General features: G+C 41.1%; 1 protein-coding gene across 2 annotated transcripts in view; it reads left to right on the plus strand.

Annotated features, from left to right (window-relative positions):
• Positions 1-12,155, plus strand: part of LOC139411217 (mutS homolog 3 (E. coli)) — a 135,090-nt gene that overhangs the window by 62,093 nt on the left and 60,842 nt on the right. For both annotated transcript variants that reach the window (XM_071157218.1, XM_071157219.1), the window contains exons 15-17: positions 4,946-5,114; positions 7,386-7,450; positions 7,714-7,830. In XM_071157218.1, coding sequence (XP_071013319.1) covers positions 4,946-5,114; positions 7,386-7,450; positions 7,714-7,830 — 351 coding nt within the window. The remainder of the gene's footprint in view (positions 1-4,945; positions 5,115-7,385; positions 7,451-7,713; positions 7,831-12,155) is intronic.

The following is a 12,155-nucleotide window of genomic DNA, read 5'->3' on the forward strand; positions in this document are numbered from 1 at the left end:
GTTAGAAAAATGAGCCCATCTGGCATTTCTAAATGCATTGATATACACTGCTCAAAAAAATAAAGTGAACACTAAAAAAACACATCCTAGATCTGAATGAATGAAATATTCTTATTAAATACTTTTTTCTTTACATAGTTGAATGTGCTGACAACAAAATCACACAAAAATGATCAATGGAAATCAAATTTATCAACCCATGGAGGTCTGGATTTGGAGTCACACTCAAAATTAAAGTGGAAAACCACACTACAGGCTGATCCAACTTTGATGTCCTTAAAACAAGTCAAAATGAGGCTCAGTAGTGTGTGTGGCCTCCACGTGCCTGAATGACCTCCCTACAATGCCTGGGCATGCTCCTGATGAGGTGGCGGATGGTCTCCTGAGGGATCTCCTCCCAGACCTTGACTAAAGCATCCGCCAACTCCTGGACAGTCTATGGTGCAACGTGGCGTTGGTGGATGGAGCGAGACATGATGTCCCAGATGTGCTCAATTCGATTCAGGTCTGGGGAACGGGCGGGCCAGTCCATAGCAGCAATGCCTTCCTCTTGCAGGAACTGCTGACACACTCCAGCCACATGAGGTCTAGCATTGTCTTGCATTAGGAGGAACTCAGGGCCAACCGCACCAGCATATGGTCTCACAAGGGGTCTGAGGATCTCATCTCGGTACCTAATGGCAGTCAGGCTACCTCTGGCGAGCACACGGAGGGCTGTGCGACCCCCCCAAAGAAATGCCACCCCACACCATAACTGACCCTCCGCCAAACCGGTCATGCTGGAGGATGTTGCAGGCAGCAGAACGTTCTCCACGGCGTCTCCAGACTGTCACGTCTGTCACATGAGCTCAGTGTGAACCTGCTTTCATCTGTGAAGAGCACAGGGCGCCAGTGGCGAATTTGCCAATCTTGGTGTTCTCTGGCAAATTAAAAACATCCTGTACAGTGTTGGGCTGTAAGCACAACCCCCTCCTGTGGACGTCGGGCCCTCATACCACCCTCATGGAGTCTGTTTCTGACCGTTTGAGCAGACACATCCACATTTGTGGCCTGCTGGAGGTCATTTCAAATCAAATACAATTTTATTTGTCACATACACATGGTTAGCAGATGTTAATGCGAGTGTAGCGAAATGCTTGTGCTTCTAGTTCCGACAATGCAGTAATAATCAACAAGTAATCTAGCTAACAATTCCAAAACTACTACCTTATAGACACAAGTGTAAGGGGATAAAGAATATGTACATAAAGATATATGAATGAGTGATGGTTCAGAGCGGCATAGGCAAGATACAGTAGATGGTATTGAGTGCAGTATATACATATGAGATGAGTATGTAAACAAAGTGGCATAGTTAAAGTGGCTAGTGATACATGTATTACATAAAGATGCAGTAGATGATATAGAGTACAGTATATACATATACATATGAGATGAATAATGTAGGGTATGTAAACATTATATTAGGTAGCATTGTTTAAAGTGGCTAGTGATATATTTTACATCATTTCCCATCAATTCCCATTATTAAAGTGGCTGGAGTTGAGTCAGTGCTCTGGCAGTGCTCCTCCTGCTACTCCTTGCACAAAGGCGGAGGTAGCGGTCCTGCTGCTGGGTTGTTGCCCTCCTACGGCCTCCTCCACGTCTCCTGATGTACTGGCCTGTCTCCTGGTAGCGCCTCCATGCTCTTGACACTACGCTGACAGACACAGCAAACCTTCTTGCCACAGCTCCATCCTGGATGAGCTGCACTACCTGAGCCACTTGTGTGGGTTGTAGACTCCGTCTCATGCTACCACTAGAGTGAAAGCACCGCCAGCATTCAAAAGTGACCAAAACATCAGCCAGGAAGCATAGGAACTGAGAAGTGGTCTGTGGTCCCCACCTGCAGAACCACTCCTTTATTGGGGGTATCTTGCTAATTGCCTATAATTTCCACCTGTTGTCTATTCCATTTGCACAACAGCATGTGAAATTTATTGTCAATCAGTGTTGCTTCCTAAGTGGACAGTTTGATTTCACAGAAGTGTGATTGACTTGGAGTTACATTGTGTTGTTTAAGTATTTTTTTGAGCAGTGTATATCTCTCAGAATATCATAATGGCCCTGCAAATTTGACTTTCTCCACTTCTGCTCTGCCTTTCTGCACTTTCTCTTTAATTGATTAGTTTCCTCACTCATCCAAGGGGCTTTCCGTTTGGACGTGGCCTTTTCCAACTTTACTAGAGCTTTGGCATCAATTGTTGTTATTAAAGTTATCAAATAAATCATCACAAAAGGAAGGCAGAATATGTGATGGAGCATTGTTCATACATAGGGTTGCACATTTTGGAGAATATTCATAGGTGGAAACTTTTCTTGGGAATTAATGGGAATATATGGGAATTAACGGGAATATATGCACATTAACCTCTTAGAACTACCCATCCAGGATCCGGTAGAATTGTCATCAACTACACTAATTAGCATAGTGCAACGGCCAAATAATCTTACTAGAAAATATTCATATTCATGAAATCACAAGTGAAATATAGCGAAACACAGCTTAGCCTTTGTTAATCACCCTGACGTCTCAGATTTTGAAATTATGCTTTACAGCCAAAGCAAGACAAGCGTTTGTGTAAGTTTATCGATAGCCTAGCATAGCATTATGTCCAGCTAGCAGCAGGAAGCTTGGTCACGAAAATCAGAAAAGCAATCAAATTAACCGTTTACCTTTGATGATCTTCGGATGTTTTCACTGACAAGACTCCCAGTTAGACAGCAAATGTTCCTTTTGTTCCATAAAGATTATTTTTATACCCAAAATACCTCCTTTTGTTGGTCACGTTATGTTGAGAAATCCACCGGAAATAGCGGTCACGACAATCCAAATTATATCCATAATATCGACAGAAACATGGCAAACGTTTTTTATAATCAATCCTCAAGGTGTTTTTCAAATATCTATTCGATAATATGTCAACCGGGACAATTTACTTTTCAGTAAGACCGAGAGGAAAAATGGCTGCCTCTTGTCTTTTACGCAAGAATCACTCTGAGGGCCCTCAGCTGGCCACTTACGCAATGTGGTCCTTTACGCTCATTCTTCAACATAAAGGCGTGAAACTACGTCTAAAGGCTGTAGACACATTAGGGAATACGTAGAAAAAGGAATCTGGTTGATATCCCTTTCAATGGCCAATAGGGTTGCATAGGAACACAACGGTTTCAAAATATGAGTCACTTCCTGATTGTATTTTTCTTAGGCTTTCGCCTGCAATATCAGTTCTGTTATACTCACAGACAATATTTTTACAGTTTTGGAAACTTTAGTGGTTTCTATCCTAAGCTGAATTTAAATGTTTCTGTCTCCATATAATATGGTAAATAAAATCAGCAAAGAAATGTACGTCCTCTCACTGTCAACTGCTTTGGGAGAGGGGTGGTCGCTGCTCCTGCTGACTCCATTCAAGGGTGCGGGCTTCTGTTATGAATTCGATGAATGGTGAGTGGAGGAGTTAAGCGCAGAGAGCAGGTATTTCCGTACGTGGATCTTTTATTCCAAAGACAGCGGAGACACGGACATGCAAAACACAAGGGTGCATGAAACAACCCGTCCAAAATACACAGGACTAAAACTGTCCGGAAAAATAGAGATCACACTAATACACCAACACCAATAAACAGAGAACAAAAGGAAAGGGAATCGATGGTAGCTAATAGGCCGGCGACGACGACCGCCGAGCGCCGCCCGAACAGGAAGAGGCACCATCTTCAGCGGGATTCGTGACAGCCTGTAGGACTTGCCTTGTTGATAGTGTTGTTAAGAAGGCAGAGCATCGCTTTATTATAGACAGACTTCTCCCCATCTTAGCTACTACTGCATTAATATGTTTTGACCATGACAGTTAACAATCTAGTGTTTCTCCAAGCAGTTTGGTCACCTCAACTTGCTCAATTTCCACATTATTTATTACAAGATTTAGTGTCGGTTTAGGGTTTAGTGAGTGTTTTGTTCCAAATACAATGCTTCTAGTTTTAGAAATATTTAGGACTAACTCATCCCTTGCCACCCACTCTGAAATGAACTGCAGCTCTTTGTTGAGTGTTGCAGTCATTTCAGTTGCTGTAGTAGCTGATGTGTATTGCGTTGAGTCATCCGCCTACATAGACACTCTGGCTTTACTCAACGTTGGTGGCATGTCGTTAGTAAAAATGTAAAAAAGCAAGGGGCCTAAACAGCTACCCTGGGGAATTCCTGTTTCTAACTCGGTTATAATTTAGAGGCTTATTATAGCAGGGGGTGTAAAGCATAACACATACTTTTTCCAGCAGCAGACTATGATCAATAATGTTAACAATGAGGTAAGGTATGGCGGAAGTTTATGCAATGAGGCTTTATAGACAAAAAGAGCGCACTGCATCGATCTTCGACACTTCAAAGAGGGCCAGCCTACTTTCTAATATAAAATGTAATTGATGTGTACTGAACATATCACCCGTAATAAAGCGCAATGCGCTATGATAAACTACATCCAATGGCTTCGATACATTCATATAGACGATATCGCTATAGTTAATAACCGGAATGAATGTTGACTTAATTATTTGTTTTCTGCTATTTAATGAAAGACAGGACCTGTTCCTATAGATGGGGTATATATTAATTCTTAATTTAACTAATTCATCAACTTGTTTTTTGAAAGATAGCTTTTCGTCAATCCAGATGCCCAGATATTAATAAGTGGGCTCCATCCAAATCAGACACATTTTTACGTAATTTGGTAAATAACATACTTGGTTTTACCTGCATTAAGTACCAATTTCAGTTCATCAAAGGTTTTCTGTTGTGAAATAAAGGCAGATTGAAGCTCTGACCGAGCTTGGTCAGCTGTGGGGCAATGGCATACACCACAGTATCATCTGCATACAGGTGAAAGTAAAAAAATGTGTGTGTGTGTAGGTCAGGGGATAAGAGGGAGCTGTTCTGTGACCTATCGGGCTTCCCAGTGCTCCAGGAGAGGAGAGTCGAGATCCAATCGGTTCTGACTGAGATACAAGACCACCGGACAGAGGTCCGATACACACTCAGGACCCCCACACTGGACTACGTCAGAGTCAGTGGTCAAGAGGTAACATAGAGAGAGAGACTATGTGTTGTGTGTGACAGAAGCTGCGGGTGGACAGGGGAGTGTGTGTCTGTTTGTGTTAGGCGGAGACTAATATAATTTTAGCCATATTCCCACTACAAGATATGAAGGAGAGTCTGAGGATAGGAGTGGCGAAAGATAATTCTACTTTTCAATTCACATTACAGCCTTGCCTTTCGTTGTGGCTGGCAATGTGACATACTTGGTCCGCAGCTCAAAATTACAATTTTACAATTAAAAACTAAAAATTGTGTTTTAATTGAGAAACAGGCATTGGTCTGAAGCCAATAAAGATAGGAAATTCACTTGAGCACCACAATGCCTACTCCACCCATGCTCAGCCAAGGTTCTCCAGCACACAACTTTGACTTACTACAGTAGCTATGTTGGTCTATTGTAGACAAAAGCACAGTTGCTTTAACAGCATGTATTCATCAAGTAGCGTTAAATTCACACGTTGGATGGCTAGGCTACCTAGGCCTTTTGAATCCAAAATGATTGACTGGAATTAATTAATCAATCATCACAATAGTGATGGCATACTGGATGAGTATCTTTTTAATTACAGCTGCAAAGGCTTACACAATGCCACCCTACATACAGCGAGCTCAACCCTGTTTTTGTCCAATCGCAGTTGTTGTCTGTTTTAAGGGTTTTACTTTTTTCATCTTTTTTCCAGTATTTATTTTTTTTACCATATGACCTAATTATTAATTTAATCCCACATAAAAATGTTTTTACAGCTGATTTATTACTATGTCCTGCGCTAAAACTAGGATCCGGAGTTGGTTAGGTTAGCATACTACCAGATCAGGAAAAACCCCGCCACCACTCTGGGACCTGTGGTTCCACCTCTGAAATCACACAATGTTACAAATTAAACAACATATCCTATTTGTATGCTCTATATTTTCCATGTTTTTGGTGGTGGGGATGGACTTCCATAGTTTTACGAGGCTCTGTGCAGCCGGCGGCTACTGCGACAATTTCAGAATGTAACAGGCACTTAAGGAAAAAATCTATAAAACAAGTCTCAAATATTAGGAAAATGTCTATACATTTCAACTGTTTAAAAAAACATTGCACTGCTATTACCATTTATATTGTTGGAGTGTTAACTCAATGAGACAATTCTGTTTACACTGCCCTGCTTCAAGTGGTTGGGCGAGTGTCATGCGCTACTTCCAGAGATAGTGGTGGAGACGTAGCAAGTACGCAAGTTTGCATTTGAGTAATATGTGTAGCCTATGGTATTTTTACAAAAAGTTTACTAAGTGTGAAGAGGCCTTTTGTGTAGGTGGCTGAGTCACAGTGGTGATCTAATTTAGGCGTGCGTGTATGTTTGCGAGAAAAGCTGCGGGTGAATAGGTGAGTGTATGTGTTTGTGTTAGGCGGGCACTGATGGCCTCATTTTCTGTAGGTGGCTAGGTCACAGTTGGGATCTGATTTTAGTTGTGTATGTATGTGTGTCTGACTTTTTAACTGCTTAAATGTAACCTAATGTAATTCCCCAAAGTAATTATTTATCATAAGAGGGCCATAAACCAGGGTTTCCCAAACTTAACCCTTAACACTACACAGCTGATTCAAATAATCAAAGCTTGATGATGAGTTGTTTGTTTGAATCAGCTATGTAGTGCTACAGCAAAAACCAAAATGTGCACCCAAAGTAGGCCCCAGGACCGAGTTTGGGAAAACCTGCCACAAACAATAATTAGTAATGCTGCAAGAAAGGTTCAAATCTCACCTTACTGGTAAAAAAATAGTTATACATTGCTGAGGTGTAGTCACTTTTGAAGACACAAGCTCAAGTACACAGTACAAATATGAAAATAGGGTTCAGCCAGGAGTTGATGGACAGTCGGAAGAGCGAATGAAATGGTAGGAGGGACATCCTAGCTTCAAATGGTGTCAGATTTCACATCCTGCGTCACACAGGCAGAAGAGACAAAATCCTTTCTGAAAGAATCAGGGCTACCTCTCAATGCAAGCCATTTCGATCTGTGGTGTCCACATATCGATTTATAAGCGCAAATGTCTGTCCTAACCGGTACTAGAACCACGCAGGTCCCCAAAACAGGGGACTTTACATCTTTAAGGCTTGTTTGTGTGTTTTAATCAAATTGACGTTGTCTCTGTCTGCAGGCAAGTTATTTATCTCCCCTCCTGTTCTACCTTCTAAACTCTCTCCATCCTTCTCTCTCCCCCTACATCCCTCTCTTCCTGCTTCCCTCTTTGCCTCCCCCATCCCAGTTCTTGATAGAGGTAAAGAACTCTATGGTGTCTGTGGTTCCGTCCGACTGGGTTAAGATCAGCAGGTGAGAACACAGAGAGGACAGAGACGGGAGTTTTACACATTTTGTCACATTTTATTTATCTGTTCTAATCAGTGTTGTCTCTTCCTGTTATGTCTACCTTTCCCCTCTGTCTCATTTCTCTGACCACCGTCTTGTAAGATAGAGGTCCTGACAGGAAATGGTGATATTTTTTTTAGCTGGGAAATTAAATTAAAGGCCATGATCTATGACTGAGGATGAATTGCTCTCTCTCCCCCTCCCTCCTTCCCCCTACTCCCTTCAAGTACTAAGGCAGTGAGTAGGTACCAGTCTCCGTACCTGATAGGAAGATGTAGGAGTCTGTCCCAGCTCAGAGAACAGCTGCTCATCGACAGCCAGAAAGAATGGACTAACTTCCTACAGTATGTATCCTTTATTCATCACCTACAGTACATCAATTTCATGTTGTTGACATCCATCCAAAGTGGGGAGAGGGTTGATGTGTAAAACAGCAGAAATTCCAATGGGAGGTATAAGACCTAGTTTAAAGGGGCTGCATGTAACATTTCCACCGGCAACTAACACCAACTGTCAATTACATATCAATAGTAGCAAAGTTCTAGAAAGAGTAAAACATACTTTTTAGAACACCGCACAACGCAGCTAATTAGCATTTCACTTCTAATTAGCATTTTTACTGGTTCTACAAGCCAGTCCAGCTGATAAGGTAAGAAGCAGTAATAAGCCATGTTAGGTGTTTTAAAGTGACCTTAAAAAAAAAACGCATGAAAAAATCTAATTTAAAGACATCCTTCCCGCCAACCCGCCATGTCAGGTCTCCTGGCACCTCCACTCCTATGAGGGACAGCTCCCCAAATACCAGTCAAAGCTCTTCTCTGTCCTGGCACCACAATGAAGGAACAAGCTCCTTCCTAAAATCCAGACAGCAACCCTGCCCATCTTCCAAAAATGTCTCTTCAAAAGCTTCTTGGTTTAACCCCCAAGCACTCCCTTGCACTAACACTTGCACTTTATTTTCTTACTATCACTGATTGTGCTAATAGCTGTACTTGGAGGAAGGTTTTACTTGCAGCGACTGTGATATGCATATGGTTTACCTACCTTAATGTAACAGTATTTCTTCCGTCGCTCTCCTCGCCACAATGTGGGTTGAACCCTGCACACATCAACAACATTCACCCTCGAAGCACCGTTACCTATCGCTCCACAACAACTACTTCAAGGTCTTGGAGTGAGTGACTAGGGCTGTTGCGGTGACTGTATTACCGCCACACCGACAGTCATGAGTCATGACCGCAGTAAAATTCCATGTCACGGGAATCTCCTCTTATGCACTCTGGACAAGCTTTGGTAGTACCCAACTTGGTAATGACCATCAGGTCCTAATGGCCTGGTACACTGGGCTCTATTGTTTCTCTAACCATTGGTATCAATGCAAATGCAATCGAAAATCACATCAAACATTTATCATCAAAACAGTATCATGCTTTTAAAACTCACCTCGCTGTGCTGATCAATTTCAGTGTAAAAAATGGTTGTTGTGGATGTTTTTTCAAAGTCTAACAGAACGAAATGGACAGCGCTTCCTAAGGTGATGATTAATTTAAAACACCCACACGCATATTAGAGTTTATGCATAGGCTTATGAGCCTAAGCCCCCCCCCCCCCACCAAAAAACAAACTTTGATTAATGATTGTGCCGTTATACAATACATAGCCTACCACATAGTACCCATGCCAGACAAACAAAACTGATTTAAGACGGTACATAATAGGTCTAGCCCAGTGGGGGGGGCTTGCTTGTCTGCATTTATTTTGACATTAATACGTGTCACATATCAGTTTGCCAATGAATCCGCATACAAACATGGTCTCTTTGTTTTCTATAGTAAAACAGCTCCAAAATGCAGGTGTTTCAGCCTAGCTCAGTTCTTTCTGTGGTGGTGTTTCAAGCCAGCAGAAAATACAGAGCGTTGAGCTGTGATTGGCACTGTTCTGTCACTCATGGGGACACTACGTCACCGCCAAGTCTAAGGATTGAGCTAGAAACTTGTAGCCCCTTGGATGCTGCCATAGAGTTACATTAGAAGTGCCCATCCAAGAAGGCTCAAGGTCATTGGCCACAGATAAAAAATCTTCAAATCACATTATATGTACTTAAGCAAGTCAGCCATATCAGCTTTGTTTTTTTTTAAAGGCAGTAAATGAGGCTGAATGAACTGTTTCGCTGCCAGACAAGGTACCACTGATAGCCAGATGTAACAGTGGTAAGGTATTGGGACTGCTGTTGGGACAGCATTATGTAGGCCCTAACAGTTTGCGGGCACCGTTTGTCACTGTTATAGTGCACTTAATGTATTGTTTAGTGTTGTGTTGTCTAGTGGCTTTGCTGGCATGCATCCCACTTTTCTATATTTTTTTTGCCCCACCAAGATTTACATGCTAAAATCGCCTCTAGTCTAGCCTATTCTCCAAAATTAAACGAATTTGAATAATAATAAAGTGTGGGCTGTATTTTTATTTATACTGGATGGACTTAATGCTTTCTATCCAGCAGTCTGGGAGAGAACGCATAGCCCTGGGCAACGCTGTTGGTTCATTGATTGTGCAGGGCAGCCTACAGAGTTAGCCTACAATTATAGTACATTTGTATTTGATTTTGAATAGCCTAGTAATAGGGCATTTTTAAAATTTTCAAAACTAAAATGAATTTAATTTTAGCCATACAGAATATCTCACCGTGCATTTCCATCTCCTCCTCTCTCTCCTTTATTCCTTTCTAGAGTGCTCAGAGGGGCTGTCAACAGTTTAGTGAAATATGTTTTCATACGAAAACATGTTACTATCGATGTTCCCGAACAGATTTCACTTGGTTTCCCAAATTAAGCACTGAGTAGCAGCAGGAACAGGGTTGGAGCAGCTCATATGAAGCACATACTTCGCTCTAAAACTGAAGTAGCCTACTCGGCATCATTGACGATCCCTCAGACGATCCCGCAGGTGAAGAAGCTGGATGTGGAGGTCCTGGGCTGGCTTGGTTACATGTGGTGCCACTCCTGTCAGGTGGATGGATTATTTTGGCAAAGGAGAAATGCTCACTGACGGGGATGTAAACAAATTTGTGCACAAAATTTGAATTAAATAATATTTTTGTGTGTATGGAACATTTCTGGGATCTTTTATTTCAGCTCATGAAACATGGGGACCCACACTTTACATGTTGTGTTTATCTTTTTGTTCAGTATATCGAAATACATTTTACATATTAGTAAAGACAAGATTAAATTGAGTATAGTCTGATGGGTAAAAATATGATCACTTGGAGTGAACAGATGTGCAGCTTAAGGCAAGGAACAGAGTGCAAGCTTTGTGACTTTCAAATCATTAATAGTCGCATCATGCAGCTGTCGTGGAATTATTCTAATCAAAAGGAGACTTTTAGATTTCTTCAAAACAATCAAACTTTATTATTTATTTACTGCAGTAACATAGCTTGTCAATGACCCACCTGTACAGTAAGTGATTTGTTGAGAGCCCAAACAGCAGAACTAAGCCACAGCATTTTATAACAAAGTCCCTCCTCCTGGATATTCATGACAAATCACAGATGAGAGAATTTATACAAAGGTACATTTTGCTCTCATGCAACATACGTCAAGATTTACATGGCGCTAAATATCTGTCTATAGTTAATTTACTTCTTTCTTATACAGAAATACTAATGCAACATAGACACTAGGTCCTTTCCTTAAATAAACTGGAGATTGGGTCTCCCTGGCACTGACAGACAGACACTAATGGAAGGGATTGTTGTTTTATCACCAAGCCATTGTAAATCTACTGTCAATGTTAAATCTCAGAGGCTTCTCTCTCCACACAGACACATAAGAGTTCTAAGAACTCTATTATGTTGCCTCTAAGAAATACAGACAGTGTAAGTACTAATATAGGCTTACATTCTAATATAAAAGTAATGTGATTAACATAATGTTGTAATTCTACGACACAGCCCATAATTTCTAATACACAAACAAAGGTTTGTGTCTCTCACAACTTAAGTTTCCAAATATCTCTAAATCTAGCATATATGACCTGTTTCAAATGATCACTTTTACAACTTCATATGAGCACTCGCTCCGGAATGGGAAAAATATCCTTTATATTTTATTCAACTAAGTTCAATTATATTCTTCTTACTATAAACTTATATCATATAAAATAATGGCATGGGACCTTTAAGCATATATTGTCTGCTAAATGAACAAGCCTATAGCCTATGACATGTAGCAGAGCCAGAAAACATACAGTAGGCCAACTCATATTCTGTTCTTCTGAAATACATTTTCTCTTTATCATAATGTTTTTTTTTAGACCTGTCCAAAATAAATAATGGATTTATTGTGATGGTGTATATTAAATAGGATTTTTTATTCAACTTTTTTAAGTGTATATAGGTGTTCCAAATAGGTTCACATCGCTAACTAGCTAGCCATTTCACACTGGTTACACTCACCCCCTTTTGACCTTCTCCACAGCAACCAGTGATCCGGGTCAACAGCATCAATCTAACAGTATTGCTTATGTCCCTCTCCTCGCTCCATAAAAGCCTCGACCCTTGCAGAGCAAGGGAAACAACTACTTCAAGGTCTTGGTGCGAGTGAAGTCACCAATTGAAACGATACTAGCGCGCACCACTAACTAGCTAGCTATTTCACACCGATTACAT

Source organism: Oncorhynchus clarkii, chromosome 6 (genome assembly GCF_045791955.1).
Source record: "Oncorhynchus clarkii lewisi isolate Uvic-CL-2024 chromosome 6, UVic_Ocla_1.0, whole genome shotgun sequence".
In the NCBI taxonomy this organism is placed as follows: Eukaryota; Metazoa; Chordata; class Actinopteri; order Salmoniformes; family Salmonidae; genus Oncorhynchus; species Oncorhynchus clarkii.